An 18,092-nucleotide genomic window follows, 5' to 3' on the forward strand; every position below is an offset into this window, starting at 1 on the left:
TTGTGGGATGGCACAGACACGTGAGGGGAAAAAAAAAAAAAGGTTTGGGAGGAGACTGTGATAAACAGCCCCAGCTCTCAAAAATGGCTGTGCAGGGAATTCTAGCACTCAGGTGCTGCTTCTCTGAACAGAGCAGCTTTCATAAGGCTTTGTCTTTTGTGTATTTACATTTCGGCAACCTGCCAGAGTTCAGAAACTTTCAAGCACTCTTTTCAAACCTTTGGACTTCTAAATAGATTGTAAAAGTCCCAGGATGCTATGGTAACATCTCAATTGAAACCCATTACAGCAGTTAGCCTCTGCCTGCTGAACTCAGGCAAAGCCAAATATGCACAATGCAGAGTCCCAAGTCCTCGAGAAGGATGGAAGAGCTTGCCAGAACCCTTCTGTACCAGTAGCAGGTGTCACCTTTGGTTACCATGCAAAGAGCTGAGCAAGCTTACAGGACCTCTCCTCTATCAAATGGAAAACAAGGAACAATGACCATTTTTTCTTAATTGCCTGCATTCTGCTTGAGTTTTCTATCAAGAGCATGATGAACAAAAAATTTTGAAGGCTTCTTGAGCATGAACCATTTACATACACACACACTCTTTTCTTGCCAGCTACACAAGTGTCTAAGCTATTAAAACAGAGTTGAGTGTCTCAAGCAAAAATAAGGTAGTCTCAAATGCAAAGTTGCTGTCAGAGGCTATGTTTACACTGACTGAAACATCTGTAGAGAAAAACAATGCAGAGGATTTCATGTCAATATTATGGGCATCCAGGATTTGTTTTTTCTTGACACATGCTCTGGACTAGCTCTAATCTAGCCCCATTGACTGAATGCTCATTCGCAGAAGGAACACATCTTCCAGTTTAGCTCTATCTGAAAGGAACCCAAAGCTCCAAGACTGCTTCATTGTTTGAATTCCAGCACAGTTAAGAAGGGATAACCAGGAGTATTAGGATTAGAGACTATGCTACAATGGGTAACAAAGAACTAGCTTTAGCAATAGAAAATACAAAACTGAAATACAAAAAGCTTTAAAAAAATACGCCCTTTCTATTGTTAAATAACTCATCCACAACAAAGCATCCCCAAATGACTCACTGCACTTAGCCCAAGGCTATGCTCTGAGATAGCAAAGTGAGGTTTACCTTGCCTAGAAGGAACCCGGAGAGGGAACACTTAAAACTGGAGGCATAACTAGGTAAAAAAATAAGTCACTATCACTGTTGTACTAATTAAATTCCTGCTGTATGAAAGTGGTTTAAGATAACTTTATTCTTCACCTCTTGGTTTAAGTGTACTACAATATTTGCAATATTCAGATGAATCACTAGACTGCTTTTTTAGCTATCCACCTTGGAAGGTAGTGTAGGACCATGAACATTCCTCAATTCAAAGCCACTGTTTCAAGTGCTTTTTTAAATTCCACAGATCTTAGAACTTGGGACACTGAGGTCAGCTTCAAGGAAACCACCATCTTTCTCTAATGAAATTAGCAGGTTTTTTAGACATTTCCTCAGAAATGTGTTAAGACAAGACAGATGCTAAAAGTTATCCCTGATGACTGGCTTTAACGGAAAATAGTTGGTTTTTCTAACAACCAGGCAGATAGGAAATCATTAACACTACAAAATTTTGGCAAGACTGGGTGCTATAACACTGCAAACACAGAGACTGGATTTTTTGAGATCCTTTCTGTCTCATCCACTCAAGTTTACTTCAGCTGATGGGTGTGGAAAGGGGGAAAGGAATGAGACAAATTTTAATTATGTGTTTTCAGACTTCTTGATATAGGCCAGGAATCTCTGTATTCATGACAGACTTAATACAGGTGGTACAGAGATTATACCATGTATTGGGATGAAGGAAATTAACTACAGCACCTGTGACACAGAGTAGGCAGTGAACAAGCTTTTTTATGTTGCTTTGTAGCAAATCAAACCCTCTGAGACCAGTTTACAGATTCTAGAGAAGGAAAGGATTAAAGGAGTTGCTGTACTTGCTTGTTATTACCCAGAAAGCCTTTATATTTATTAGAGTCCCTCTCCCTTAATTTTTCATATGCTAGGTCAGTAATTTAACACCTCAAGGTTTGCACATCACAAGCTAAAAAGATCATATTGTGTTGAATTATTAGTCCAGGATTTAAAAAAAAAAAAAAAAAAAAAAAAAAAGGGCAAACGGGAGGGGTGGGGACACGGGAATCTTTAAAAACAGAGGCCTTTTGATCAGAGCAGCATCCTGCAGTTTGCTGTAACTCAAGCTGACCATTCTTACATAGCAGGAATTAAGGACTCCCCCTGCCAGGCAGGGCCCTATTAAAACACAATAGCTGTTTGAAAAGGGTAAGCAAGCTGATATGGATATAATAGGCCACATATTGGGGCCCCTTTCTACTGTGAAATAAAGCTTCTTCTTAGAATTATGAGCCGGGAAGCCTAGTATTCAGGAAGATGGGAAAGGGTATACAATGAAAGACCGTAAATAGCCCTGCAGAAGCCCTCCAAGGTGCTTAAGGGAAAAGTAAGAAGCCTTCACAGATAAGCATCAATCACCCATGACCAGTTCTTTCAGACTGATCAGGTGCAATTTCAGACTACACTGTGTTTCAGAGTCTGGAGAGATCTTGCTAGGATAAACAGAGATTTAGTTTTTACAGTAGGAAACTGTGCAAGTTGCACACCACAGGAACAGCTGCTCGAACACCATTACAACTAGCTTTTATGGAGATCACTGCAAGTTGCTACCCAGCTTCCCTCAAAAAACCCTTCCTTTTTCTGCCCAAACCTAAGCTAAATACATAAACAATAAACCAATCCAGAATTATAACTACACAAGCAAAAATGATAACTTGCTGGCTAATCTACTTAGTATTTGTCCAAAGTGGTCCAACTTGACATTTTGGGGCAAGAAGAAAATTCCTTCTGAACTGCTCTATAACCCTCTATATTCTGAGAGTATGGGAGATGCAAGTCCCCTGTTAGCTTCATTATCATACAGCCATGATCTCCATTCTTTGGCTTCCTTTGTTAACCAACAAGTATTTCTGTCCTCCTTGTCATGCAGTGGAATTCATTCACTAGCTTCAAGATGCCAAAGAAAGCATACCATGAACCTGTGGCAAGGGTGATGGCACTAAGATGAAAAACGCTATTAAAAACAAAAGCCACACAAGGCAACAAACACTCTGATTTCCTCTTGTCTAACAGTTCAGAAAGTAGCTATGGAACTGACATCAGCTGCAGATGGATTTTGATACCAAAGCATAAATGTCCACCAAAGGAGGAGTATGGATTTGAAAAATATTGAGGAACTGCATCCATTTTGAACTCCTAAGACCAAAGTAAAATCCCTAGTAAAGACAAACTGACTTCTCAGAAAGTTGAGGCCAAAGTATAAGAGCCTGCTTGTTCCATTCTGCATGAATTCTCCTGTTGTAAGACAGTTCCATGTTTTATAAATTAGACTTTTAGTTATTTTAAAAGGTAGCAGCCCAATCATGTTATGACTGTGATGACACACAAAATACTGAAATATAACAGAATACCTGTTCCAAAGAGACTCAATAATGGTGCCATGCAAACAGATTTCATATTTGCTCATTTCAGTCTTGGTTTGACTGGAGAATTTAAGAAGAAAAAATTTACAACTGGTACTCTCTCACCTATTCAGTTGCCTTGGCAAGAAGCACATCAAAGACTGAGCAGCTTCCAATATTTTCATCATGGCAACAAATGAACCTTGCCAAAATTCCTTAATATGGATGAAGTTACATCATTTGACATTAATGCTAACTCTGCATGTGGAGATTGCTTAGCTAAACCACTTTGTCCTCACTACAACTGCTTGGCTACAGTGTTGACCATCTACAGATTGTTTAATTGACTTGAAGATACACAATAACATTAAATTTGCAGGACGTGGTTATTGCAAGTTACTAAAGCTAATGTATTCTGGGATCTGTATGGTTTCAACATAGCACTGCAGAGAAAATAACAGGTTCTTTGAAGACATGCAGATTTCTAGAAACTAGATTTTTGCCTTTTTTTCTATTGTTTAATATTGTTTTTAAAGAAAAAGAAGATAAACCACATTTTAAAAATACATTTTTCAGGCTTGCAAGACTTTTAGTGTTTGATATTCATGGAGATGCAGACACAGTTAATTAATTTTATCCTTTAAAGGTTAAGGAATCCTATTATAGGATCTTATCCAACCCCATTGCTGCAAACATTTTCTGATTTTTACAGCTTTAGGAAAAACTTTCCATTTGTTGGCCTTGTCCACAAGGGAACATATATATTCTTAGCAAAGCACTTAGAAATGTTCCTCAAGGTTTTCTGTGACACCTCAACATTTTGCAGTCAAACAATAAACATAAAAGTCCTTCCAACAACACAAAACTGGAAAAAAAAACCCAAATCAACAACAACGAAAAAAACAAACCCCAACTTCAATTCTGATCCATCGTTTCTTAAAGATATTTCTGGGAAAAAATAAAGTATTCCTCAAACTTACACTACTTGATTCCAATTTAATAGAAAGCCTTACAGGTTTAGGCAGATGGAAGCCAAGAACTCTAAAACTGATCTCCTATAAACATAAAGTAGCATAGACTCATGCCAAAGTGCTTCATTAAAACAAGAACTAAACCATGTGAGTTAGTAACACAGAGAGAGGTACAGCTATTCATGAAGTTACCATGTATCCAACAGTGGCACTCTTACTGCTTGAGATGTCAAAAGCTTTATTGGAGAAAACAGTATGTTAAAAAGAAAATGATACTAACAGAAAATTATAAAGCTATGCCTTTCATTCTTAAGAATAATTTTAAAATCCCCACATATAATATGGGAAAAGCCACCATGTACCAAACTTTCTACGGTGCTATGTTTTTCCAAAGCTGCTGTTCTCGTGTACATTTCTACCTAATTCCAGTTCTCAATTTCACATTACTAAAAGAGTTGTCTTCACAACACTTAGAAATACTTCAGGAAATCCAATTTTTCCTGCATGTCACCAAGCATGAAGTGAGATTATTGCTTTATATACACATTGTAGATTGAATGCAAAAGACTGTAAGTATATCCACTACATCTGTGGTGGATATACCACTATTTATCTTTCTCATCTTTTCTGACATATTCCAACAGTGACTCAAGCAAGCATAACTGAGCAATTTTTCAGAGTGATGGAAAAGGTTGCTTGTCAAACAGTTACATCAGCATTGAACATCTAGTTTCCACCACGGCAAACTCTACTACGCACTGTCCTCAGTGGAAGATGGATAATATAAGATTTCCAGAGATCCCCAATTCTGACTTGAGGGCTCTTTCACTTCTGCAAGGCTACAAACAAAAACACAGCAGAGATGCTTGATAAGAAGTGCAAGAACAGGGCAGGAACTAGACAATATCACAGAAAATTTTTTAAAAAAGCAGACTTATGGAGAAAGTAAAACTAAACAGAAAATTCCCAGAAAGGGTGTGATGCACATTGCCAGCTCATGTCCAGCCTCTTATCCACCATTATTCCCAAAGCCTATTTGGCAGGGCTGCTCTCAATCTGTTCATCCCCCAGCCTGTAAAAGTTCATACTTTTGAAGTCACAAAAGTCTGATTTTAACTCCCAACTGGGATCATATACTTCTCCAAATTTGTATTAGTAATATCAGCAAGTGTGATGAAAAGCAATAAAAAAATTGGAAACATAAACAAGGGTTTTACTAGAGTTAAAAACTAAAGCTAGAGAGAGCACAGTACTTTCAACTCTAGTATAAAGGAAAAGTACACAGTTAACTCAGATTTATATTGTCTTGACGCTTGTACCATTTGCCACATTCCTGGACTCTGGCTTTTAGGAAATTTCTTTCCAGTTTTATTAGCTATCCACACCACCTATATGCAGTTGGCTTTAACCTGAAGGAAGCTCAATTTCATGGCAGATGCGTTGCATTTCAACCTTCAAGGCTATAAGAACAAATAAAATATATCCAATTACATAAGGTCTCCATAAAGTAGTCAGCCAACTCCTGCTGCAGCTATTCTGAAAAAGACCACAAGTAAATAGGTAATTTCCATGATGTAAAAGAATAGGAAAGAAGTGGGCAAAGACTGCACTGCTATTCCAGTGAATCTATACTAGGAGCATGATAATTTGATCACACTGCAGATGGAAATTGTGATTACCTCTCTTCAAAGAGCAAGAGCACAGTGCAGATCAAGTCAGTGTGCAAGTGCAGTTATCATGGATAACTATCCTGTGCTAACAAGATGCTGATAGAAAGTGCTAACATTTATATGTTTGCTTTAGCAAATCCTGTGGATTCTTCTGTCACCTAAACAGTATGAGAAGTTCCTTACATGGAGTATATTACCACACAGAGCATCACTGGTAAATGCTTTCTTTTAAGTTCAATTCTGTTACTGCTTTGCTACAACTCTTCCAAGATAATCCTGTTTACCAAAAAGATTTTTAACCTTTTTATCCCCCCATATTGCTTTGCAAGGGACACATCTGAGTATCCACTCATCTGTAAGATTCTCAAGAATAAGATAAGAAAATACTACATTTACTAGTATACTGGCAACATGTACAATCTACAGTGGGAATTGTGTTATTGAAATTAATATATGCATTTTTTCCAGCTGTTTACACAACAGCAGTTTTCCCAACCAGCGTATTTGTCAGGTTAGGACTTGTTGCAATGTTTGTTACAGAGAAACAACTCTGGGAAAAATCAGGAGTTCATAGATCATATCAAAATCCCAATGCTGTTTCTGCCATAAAGCAATTCTATAATAAAAACATTGGGTGACAGATCTATAGGTTACAGACAAAATTCACATAATTTAAATCTTAGAGTTATCTACAACCTCCAAATCTTCCATAGCTCTCATACAAAACACATACCCCGTGCACAGTGTGCAGGAGTTATTGAAATCCCATATCTAAGGTGGGCTGGATAAATTCAATTACAAGAAAGAGAGTTTGCCCTTCTGACAATGCTTCTCTGTAGAGGTGAGACTGGAAGACAATAAAGGCACTAAGAGAAAGGCTTTGTGTCCATTAGCAACACTCTTAGTGGAGAAATATGCAATTACTGTAGGCTCCCCAGAAAGATTTATCAACAAATTCAATCCTGCAAATCCATGTACTCTGTGGAGAGACATTTCAAAATGTTTCCTTCACAGCAACTTATTCACATTAGCTGCAAAACCTCCTCAGAGCTTCTGGCACAAATGATGTGTCTGAGTTCATATATTCACTCTCTTACCACTGATAGCTGAAGAGCAAAGGAGACGCAGACAGCAGTCTTACGCAGTGCCCTAGGGATCAAGGAATCCCAAGTAAAAGCCTGTCAGGAACCATCAAGCACATTACCCCAGCTGAGATTTTCAGCCCAAAGGACTGCTGCACAGCTAGGTCATTGACAGCAGCAGCAGCTTGATACTGATCACATGGCTCAGTGCAGTCTTGCATCGAGTGGGATAATTTTATCTTTTTCTCTCCAGAGCGGAAGACATGTAGGAATCAGGACAGTATTTGAAGAATATATGAAATGTTGTGGGATTTTTGCAATTGCTCAGAAGATTATATCAGAGGGAATATCAATATTTTAGATAATATCCTAAAAGTGCTAATACCTCACAAATACTACTGATTTGACCAAACCACAAAGAACTAACACTAAAAAACCCAAAAACCAATGCCCCTCCCCCAAACAGTTGTACTGAGAAATTCTAATGAATGTCTTCATCTCTCAGAAAGGGAATCTGGCACAACTTGTCAAAGCCCTAAGGACCTTCTCACTACTGTTTTTGCTGTTTGTACTGTAATTGTACAAAGCACAGAGTCGACATTCTACAATGCTAGGTGCTGTAAAGTACACGCAGTACAATATCATTTTTGTCTTGAAGAGCTTACACTATCCTTGCAAACAAGACAAAACAAGTTACTCTGAAAAGGGGAAAGATGCAGAGCAGATGACAGCAAGATGATGATGGTGATAAGGCCTACATATACAGATGCAAAGAAAAAAGAAAATTGATGGCTCTAAGCTAACTCTAAGAATCTCTCCTTTTCATAATCGGATAATTCAGCTTATTTCCAGTTGCCAATTAAGGTTGCCTTCACTGAGTGGCTTAGTTCTCATGGGCATCCCATCTGTCTTGTTCCTGGCCCTTCCCCCCTGCCCTCCTCCCTCAAGGGTATTGAGACTTTTTCAAAGAGGAGGACATTGTTTACTCTACAGATTTATTTCTGTAATGTTGTACTGCAATAAAGGACTGAACAAGCCAAAAGTTTGTCGGATACCAAAGCCTATGTCTACTGCCAGAGAAAGCCAAGGGAGCGGTATCATATTTGTCCCTAAGGAAAGAGTTGAACAAATTGTTCCAGCCAATCCAGACAGCAAGAGAAAATGAGGTGCTTTCATTGCTAGAAGCTGATACTTCTCACCATGATAACATCTTCCTTCCCAGGGTCCCAAACTATACAGCACCGGCAGTCTTGTTATCAGGAACAAAGCAAATGTTCCTTCCTGTAAAACAGGGCTCTACACAGCACAGAGCTGGTATTTTGAATTGCCAGGCACACAACAGATCTAAAAGCAGTATCTGACCCCCAACCCTATCACACACATCACAGTTGCCTTCTCAGATAAATACTGTTAAACTGTCACACAAGATCCAGCAGGGGCATTCAAGTTAAAGCCAGCAGACACATCCTTTACAGAAAAAGGGGATCTCAGACATCAGTTTGCAGAGTCCAGTGGATGAAGCACTACACCTGCAAGCTAAAAGCAAGATGCTTTTCTCAGTCATGCTCTAGTTGGAAGGTGGTCAGGAGACATTTCACCAGAAACAAAAGAAAAGGAGAAGAGTTACAACAAGAATATAGACTCAAAAAAAAAAAAAAAAAAAAAAAAAAAAGTCCATTCCCATGTCTCCAGTTCACTTGTGTTTGTTTTATCAAGCAGACAATTAAAGTTACAGAAATAACAGTCTCCTAACCAAGGTAAGCTACAACTGGTTATTATTTCTGAACTTTCCAAAATCTTAAACAGAGCAGCACATCTACCTGAACGATGGAAGAGAAAGTTTCAGGCAAAGTGTTAGCCTACAAGAAAAATAAAACGTACTAGCAATAAGTCTCTACATCAATTTTTTTTTTTTTTTTTTTTTTTGCTGGTTCTTTTAGATGAAATGAAAAAAAAGACACACAGACTCCTTTTAAGAGCCCAGAAAATATAAAGTGGGATGCTATGCACATTCCCTCTGCATGATCAAATGCATTAGCATGGGGGCCCTGTTTTTCTTCAGTATAGGAAAGATCAAGAAAACAGGATGATAAATAATGTATAGGGGGAACATGTTCCTTTAAGACATGTTGGCACAGACATTAGGCTGGAAGAAGCAAAGCAGCATTAGTGTGTAATTACACAGAGGGTTTTCAAGAGTCTGCATTTCATGGAGATTCAAGAGCAGAGCTGAGATTTCTCAGACTTGTAATGAACAAATACCAGTAGCATATCAGCATATCTATAAAATCAAGATTAGTCCTAAAAGAGGCATAATTTTACTTGTTTAACTAAAAGACGTGGATTAATTGACAGAGGGGTGATTGATCCCTATTCCTGTAAGGGTCAGGAGTGAGCCAGATGAGGGAAGCCTCAAGGTACTCCCAAGATTGAAAGCAGATGTCCACATGACTGGGACAAATGAACACTGGAATAAAGTGGGAGAAAAAACTATCCTTGAAGACTAAAACTATTCTGGAATGAAAACTGTAGAGATTAAGGTCAGCCCTCTGCAATCAGCAATCACAGTGCTAGATGGTGGATTGGTGGATAGCAGTGAAATACATACCCAATTCCATTTCTTAGAAACAACTGAAATACTCATTGCCAGCAAAACACTTACTGCTTGATCCATACTGAGCTAAATGACTGCCTAATTTTCAATTCTGAAATTTCAGTTGGGTATGCTAAGTCCCAACAAAATTTTCTTAATTACAAAAAAAACAAAACAAAACAAAACAAAAAACCACACACACACAAAAAAACTAAAGAAAAAACCAAAAACAAACACACACCAAAAAACAACCAACAACAAAAAAATACCAGTTGTTCAGCAGTGAATATCCAGTAGAGAAGTCCATGGAACACCACTATATTGAAAAGTATGCCCTCTGAGAGGAGTTTGGAAAATATCTAACACCAGTCCTTGACAGTCTAATTTCAATTTCTGAAAAGTTACACAGGTCATTCTTTTATCCCATAAACTTCTTTTTAAGAAGTTACTTGTTTGGACTTGCCTGCTAGCTTTCTATACCCTGGGCCTGGTCTCTAATTTTAAGTCAGCATAAATAGGGAAAGGACAATTTTAAAAACTGGACATCCTAATACCAAATCCCTTCATCTTGAATCCCTGTAGCATACTTCAAAACATGCACATTCCAATCCTCTCCTGCAGAAAAACACGGATTAAGGAAAACACTGGGAGAGTGCCCACAAACCTTCTGCAATCTCACAAGTTATCTTTTGAGTTTGAAGATGTTGAGACTAAAGATCAAGTTTATTTGCTTGGGAGAGTAGTGTAACCTTCAAAGCACAGCCAGAACAAATGTTGGTAGTTGGTAGATAAACAGAAATCTTTTGGATAGTCAGGGTTCACCACTAAGCCCTAGGAGCCAGAACATACGACATTTTCATAATATGAAACTTCACATTCTATACTCATATTGGCTATCACTTATTTTCACTTTAAATGAGGAATACCACATTTCAAATCTTCACAGCTCCTAAAATTACTAAGCTTGTTTGCACTTTGGTATGGGGACGCAGTTTCATCTGCTAAACTCCAGATACTTTATAAAAGAAAAAAGAAAAAAAGAGATCTACTGGTTCTATATTACAGAATTAATGAACTTTCACATTTTTCCTGTCTTTCATGAAATCAGAAACTCCACAAAACACTCACTAGGAACAAAAAACCATTGTCAAAATAATATCTCTGAAAATAATTGGGAAAAACAAGATTTCCAGCAACTAAGTCAATCTCTAAGTTTTGCTCTATGGTGATGGTTTTGTTCATTATAATGGTCTTGAGTCACTACTTACTCTTAAAGGGAGAAGAGGAATAGGAAGTGAAAAGAAAATGGTTGTCATGTCAAGATGAAGAAATATTGCAGAGAAGGATTTTGAACAGTTTCACTGCATGAATGACCTCTTGCTCACCATTTAATTTTTGAAGTATATATGATCAGAAGTTTTGAAAAGGCACAGAAGCGTCAGTTTGAAATTAGATGCAAACTAAATCTAATCTCCAGAGATGCTGGGATAATAATTTCAGCTGGGCATTTCAAAGCCACCTTGCCTTCAACTCTGGTAAAGAAATGTTATCACTGGGTGGAGGTCATTGTAATCCTGCTCTTTATTTTTCTTAAGCTCTTGTTTACTGACTATTTGCTCAGCTGACTAATGTCAGCATTACTTTCTGTGGACAGAAAGTACACAGCTTTTCCCTCAATTTTTTTTTTTGCTAGTTAGTAAGAAGAGATAGTGCTCATGTCCAGTATTTAAGGATTTATACAGGTTTTAGGGGAAGAAGAGGCATCCTTTTAAAGCATGCAACAGGACAACAATCACACAAGGAGACAGTTCAAATTCATACTCAGAAAAAGGAAGAATGAGTGCTGCAGAAAGCAGAAGCAGTCTGTGAAACAGTTTGCTTCAGTATTTCTCATACTCTCTCAGCTTGATACTAACAGTCCTGACCAAGACAAGCAGAATTTGGTTTTCCATGTTTTTAAAATTGCTGTTCCCCAGAGTGACTGCTTCACACGAATGTTTGTAATAGAAGAGGTACTGAACTGTACAAAACCCTTGTACATTTCCAAAACACGCTCAGACAGCCCTTGGCTAACCCAGTAAAATCCAGCATTCACAACATAACCAGCACGTGTCCAGCTCCATTCTCCATGTACTCTGTCTGTTTCCAAAAGCCCCCCTCAGGCTGGCCCTATTGGCAGCATCCTGATGTACTTACTATTCAGTGAAGAACCTGGCAATGCCATACTGACTAATATCTTCTCTGTTCTCCAGCAGCTGGCTCACTGCATCCTCCATGTATGTGAGGACATGTCGCTGAGCTGCAAATAAAAGAGAATAAGAGACAGAAGTTAGAATAGAAGGGGTCTGCAAAGCCCAGGGCCAGACAAGCCCAGCTGTGTGCCTTACTCAGTTAGAGTGGAGGCTCCTTTCTCCCAGAAATTGATAGCAAAATTCATCACCTAAATCTCTGCTTTCCTTCCTGGCTACACAGAGTTGGTAATTAACAGTGATGACTCTTTTTTAGAATCTCCAGAGAGAAGCTGTGAGGCAGTTTCTCTGGAAAATGCTTACTCCAGAGGAGTTCTGTTCTGAGCCATCTTTCCCACACAGATTGTCAATGCTGTTTTGATGGGGCCGTTGCAGAACTTTAGGAGTTTCTTGCCCTTCCCTCTATACCAAAGCCAAGTAGCTTTAAGGTTGCTCTGTAAAGGCTTCTTCCTGAAGGTGCAAATAAAAGCACATCTGTTTCCAAACAACCATCAATGAATATGGCAGGTGAGGAACAGGTCTGAATGCCAAGAGAGATTTATATTGCTCAACAGCCAGTCTCAAATAACTGCCTAGGCCAAACATGGGAGAATTTCACAAATGGTGGATCTGCCAGTATCCCACCACAGAATGACACACTTATAAGGCTCCAGAGGAAAGACCGTTTAGTGCAACACAAACTGTTTTGCTGCTTCTACAGGGGGCAGACTGAACAAAACAAGCATTTGCCAAGAAGGAAGCAGCACAGATTTACCACTGAGTCCCTTTGATGTTTTTGGCTAGAAACCAAGTTGGAGCAACAAAGAGCTGAGTCTGAGGTGATGTGCCAGCTAGCAGCCAGTAGACTTTCCAAATCTACAAGTTCAACAATCAGAAGACAAGTTACAACGAACCCAGGAAAATCATTCCTAACCTGGAAAGCACACAAACCCTGTTCCCAAACCACACACCTCCATCCTAAACACGTAACCTACTGCACCTTTGCAAGTAGTGTCGTGTCCTAAAAAGAGCAGAAGAAAACCCTTAGGGAATATAGGAAAAGCAAGGGCTGTTCCTGCTCCTTGCCAATCTGCTCCAGACGTGGCAGAATCACCCCCTCACCAGCAACTGGCCAACCTCAGACCCACATCAATATTCTCCAAACCATTTTAATTTGTGTTTAATATCCTGCTAAGCATCAAGCCTGTGCCACTTGATACACAGCATTGAAGGTCCTTTCATCTTAGTGTGGGGCAGGTGGACCTCAGGAGAGGCCCGGAAATGATTATTCCCATTGGATAAAGTGATTAAAAGTATGCATGAATATTGATTGCTATCAGGGGATTTCTCTGCCTAGAACACTTTTCAGGACAATGGTAAAATTGGTTAAGCACACCCTGGAAAATACCTTGCAGCTGATAGCAAAATGGTGAGCCAAAGGTTTAAAGATATTATCTGGCACTAAAAGATATAGGGCGTAGCTTTATTTAATTATTTTAATGCAAAGAAATAAATTTAATTTATGTGAGTGATTAAAGAAAAATAGCTCTGCGCACCTGTGTCCCCTGAGGGAAGAATGAGTCCGTGCAGCCCAGTCATAGGCTCAGGATAGCAACAACTGGGTAACTTTACTTCAGCCCATGCTTCTTCCCTCCTCCTGAAGCACTCCATCTCACACTCAGCAATCATCTCCCCAGGCCCCTCTTGAGGTGTCAGCAGCACCAGATTATGCCAGGAAATGCTACTAGCAGACAGACTTCCACTCATCTCAGCCTGAAATAAACTTTTGCTCACCTGCAAAACCACTCTCAACACTTTGTGAGGAAGTATACTCTACTTTCATAGAATAGCCACTATCAATGAACCATATTTATGTTATTTTGCTTCTTTAGAGTCATGAACCTCCCATAAAAGTCATTGGGAATAGACAGGCATGGCCCCACAGTGCTACACAGTACATTGTGGCTGACCTCTATAATAAATACTTTTTGAATCTGCTCCTGGAGAATAAATTAACTTTCAACATAGAGTTTTAGACATTTCAAAATGTACACAAAAAATATATAGGTCACTATTGAATACAATTGCTTGTAAAAGGGTATTTCTCCTAAGCTTTTTGTTGCATAGCCTAAGGATCCTGGCAAAAAGCCTCTATACCTATTTCCCAGAAGAGTGGGTAGAGGTGTGGGGAAAAGAACAAATTGTGAGCACAGAAATTAAAAGAAAATAGCACTTGAAATCTCCTTGAGAAGTCTCCCTCTTTGTCCCTTTGGCTGCTGTGCTCTTTTCCAGGTAGCACAGTTCACACTGCCAAACCAAATTCCAGCTCTGGCTTCCTGTTCACTGACTGCCTAGTTCCATGGAACGATGCAAGCAATATGTTTTATAACCCAACTAATGCTACACTATATAGGAAAGTCATAGAACCAAATGTAATTTGCAGACAGGTTTTAGCAGGCCAGAGAGGCAAAATAAAGTGCCAGAAGTCTGGTTATAGCAAAATAATAGTTCCTTAATTTATACAAATGGTACTTTCCATAACAAACACTGGAACTCTACCGAAACATTAACCATTTATGCAAGCATATTCAAAAATCTGTGTAGTTCTAGGCAGAATAAATGAGATGATTCATACATTTTAATAGTTTTTGAAAATTCAGGAATAATTATGTACTGGTTGCTCAAATTTTTGAGGCCCACTTTGCAATAAAAAGGCAGCAAGTCCAAATCAGAATGTAAAGCTCAAATATTCGTGCCACTGTGCTATTACAGCTCTCTGTCTCTTCTAATTTTCTTCCTGACAGAACTGCAGTATACTGCAGTTTCCACACAGGAGGTGTTACATCAGGACATCATCCTCGGCATTTGCTTGTTTTGGGCTTATTGTAAACAGAAATCCCCTACTCATACAGAACTTTCCAATGCAACCCATATTCTGTAAATATAACAAAAATTCTCAATTCTGCAATCCCAGGCAACTACCCCAAACAGGAAGTCAGTGTGCCTGCCACACTCATTTGTTAGGTGCCACACTCTTTGGTGCAAGATTTAAAAACTAAGTTGGTTTCCACTGGAATCTGACAGAGTTAAGTTAACAGAGGATTTTTCTGGCAGCCCATAACCTGATGTTAAGTAAACACCTTTGCAAAGAATATCTTAATTCCTATCACTAAATCACTAGCAGTGATGTTACACTTGGAGCCTCAGTCCAATCAGTAGCAGCATGTACAGCTCCTCCAAAACTGCCCCCTGCAGCACTTAAGAGAACAGCCTCTGATACTCACGTGCTCACATCCCACCATCACTCACATGCCCAATGTTTAAATGAATTTTGGTATGAATGCACTTTTGGCTCAGAATCAAATTCAAGGCCAAGCACTGGCTGTTCAATTCAAGCATGGCCAGACCAAGTCATAGAAACCTTCAGCTTACAAGTACAAGGCATAATGAGGATTACACCCACAGTCAATCCATAACTTCTATGGATTTCTCTACAACAGATTAGACAATCACAACTATTTCCATTTAGCTGTAACCACACCAAATAATTTTGCATATGTATTTTACTATTTAAAATAGTCTTTTTATAAGCCACCAAATTACTTGTTTCAATCTTCTGATGAGAACAAACAATCCACTACTTTGTAGGTTTGATTTACACATCTTGTAAGAACAAGCATTGATACTTGAAAAGTCTTGAAAGAAAATTTAATGCAAATAATATCACCGTACAAAACCAAATATAGGCACTGAAATTCTCAGAGCCTGAAATTCGGGAGGAAGGAAAGAAATAGATGTCACCTTTAAGTCATGATATTGTGTATATGTAATGGTTTTATTATCCAAGTGGTAATATTATTGCTTAACTCTGCAGGATATGTGACTCCTTATGACTTCTGAAACAAGAACTGTCTATCAAAGCAATTTGTTCTGTATGCACACAAGAGGGCTTTTTTTTTTTTTTTTTTTTTTTTTTAATTGAGGTCATTCCTGGGCATAACTGAATATGCTGAAAAATCAGAAGTGAGAATTCCTGGATAATAAGACCAGCTTTTCTTACTTATTTGCCTCCTCCTCAGCTGAAGTACTGAAAATACACACTACTTGATGCAATTAACATTATGATTCATTTCACTTATCAGAAGCTCGAGAGCATAACAAGCTTTAATGTATCTGGAGTATTTCTGGCATTTTTTAATCTCTAAGAACATACATTCTGAGAGCATCAGGTAATACCTCAATACCCTTTCAGTATTTGTTCTAAACTGGAGCTTAACTAAGGACACTACCTTATTACACACATTGGAAAGATACATCTAGAGTAACATAAAATCAATTTCATGCAAATATTACCAAAACAATAATGATGCAAGAGGGAAATAGTAAGGATATAAACTGCAACAACAAAATCACACCAACTTAGGAGATTTTTCCAGCATTAATGTTTTTTCAGGATGCTCATTATAATATTTTCAGATATCAGTAAGGACTGAGTCTCTTTACATGTTGCTAAGAAATAGCCTAGGAAAGAGAAGTAAGTGAACAAAACTATTAACCTAAATGCTACATCTCTATACTGTCATAGCTCCTTCCAGTTTTGCATAGCTTCACAGACTAATTTCCTATTAACCCTCAAAAGCAAAATGTTTTTTGAAACACAGAACATATAAGTACAAGCAGACCTTGTCAAACCAGAGGTATCACACAACGTGGGACATGCTGTTTCTAAGGAGCACATGCCAAGGGGTCACACAGAGTAACTAAAGTATATGTCATATGTTCAAAGTCTCAAAACCACTTTCAAGAAAAAATTTAAGAAATGTTTCCATTTATAATTTAATCTTGACCATAGCTGAGAATTTATTTCAAATAATGAGCATAATACTGGACACAGACTGATGTAATTGCGCAAGTCCATCCAGCAGACTGCTTCTGGCAAGGTGACACACAGCTGCTAGAAACCATCCCCTCAACAAAGCAAATTGTTGAACTATCTTTTACCTTTTTGTTTGGTTGGGGTTTTTGGAGGTTTTTTGTTTAAATCTAAAATTATTAATTGTGGAAGAAATTGTCATTCCAGTTTATTATAAGGCATTAAACAGCCTAATGGTTCCCTACCTATTCATGCTCAGAATGACCATACTCTCCTGTTCTGGAACTCTACCTTCAGGATCTACCTTTCAAGTTAAGGTGGAAATCCTGTGGCACAACAGCAGTATGGTGGTGAAATCTCCAACTTTTGGACAAAGTACTAGACTGAGCCTAAGAAGATTCAAATTTAACTAACATTTCTATAAGCAAACTCTTACACATTATATACAATCTACATTACAGTTCTCCTATCTCCTACAGCAGAGCAAGAAAAAAATTTTTAAAAAAGGTATTGTCTTCTCTTTTTCTAGACCACGAGATCTTTCAGCCACAGTGCTTCACAGAAGTTCACCAAATATCTATACTGAGAGGAGAATCAGTGTCAGCTCAGATATCTGGAAAAATATGTAGCCTATGTGTTGACTATGCTGTTAAAGTGCTGTACTTGCTCTTTCCAGATCAGTATTTTTTAAGACTGTTCAGAAGAAAAGCAAGCCTTAGGCTTCAGCAAAGTATCTACACAACTGAAGTTCTCTGTTGGGAGCTACTCAGTTTTGTAAAAGAATGTATACTCTTTCTAATCATTAAATACAAGAACTTTTATGAGAGAGATGAGGAAACACAACCATGTTTCTGGCACTTGATAGGCCATGCTTTACTGATAAGGCACTTCCCTAGCACGGTATCTGTGTTCTTACATGCCTTATATTGGAAAGAAGGCCAAGAAACAATATCCTGGAGCTGGGTAGTAGAAGCAGGAGAATACATAGAAAATAGAAATTTGGAAATTTGCAGCACTCTACTGCCTTTTCTTGATAACAGGAAAAGGGAGCAGAGAAGTAACACAATATGAAGCTTCAGAGACAGCTGCATGAGCAGAACAATACACTAAGTGCTCTGCTGCCTGCTATAAATAACTGAACAATC

General features: G+C 38.4%; 1 protein-coding gene across 1 annotated transcript in view; it reads right to left on the bottom strand.

Moving 5' to 3' along the window:
- CSTPP1 (centriolar satellite-associated tubulin polyglutamylase complex regulator 1) overlaps positions 1 to 18,092 on the bottom strand; it is a 78,623-nt gene that overhangs the window by 57,427 nt on the left and 3,104 nt on the right. Inside the window, exon 2 of the mRNA XM_056492614.1 lies at positions 12,043 to 12,145. Coding sequence (XP_056348589.1) covers positions 12,043 to 12,145 — 103 coding nt within the window. The remainder of the gene's footprint in view (positions 1 to 12,042; positions 12,146 to 18,092) is intronic.

The sequence above is a fragment of the Oenanthe melanoleuca genome, chromosome 5 (assembly GCF_029582105.1).
Source record: "Oenanthe melanoleuca isolate GR-GAL-2019-014 chromosome 5, OMel1.0, whole genome shotgun sequence".
Classification (NCBI taxonomy): domain Eukaryota; kingdom Metazoa; phylum Chordata; class Aves; order Passeriformes; family Muscicapidae; genus Oenanthe; species Oenanthe melanoleuca.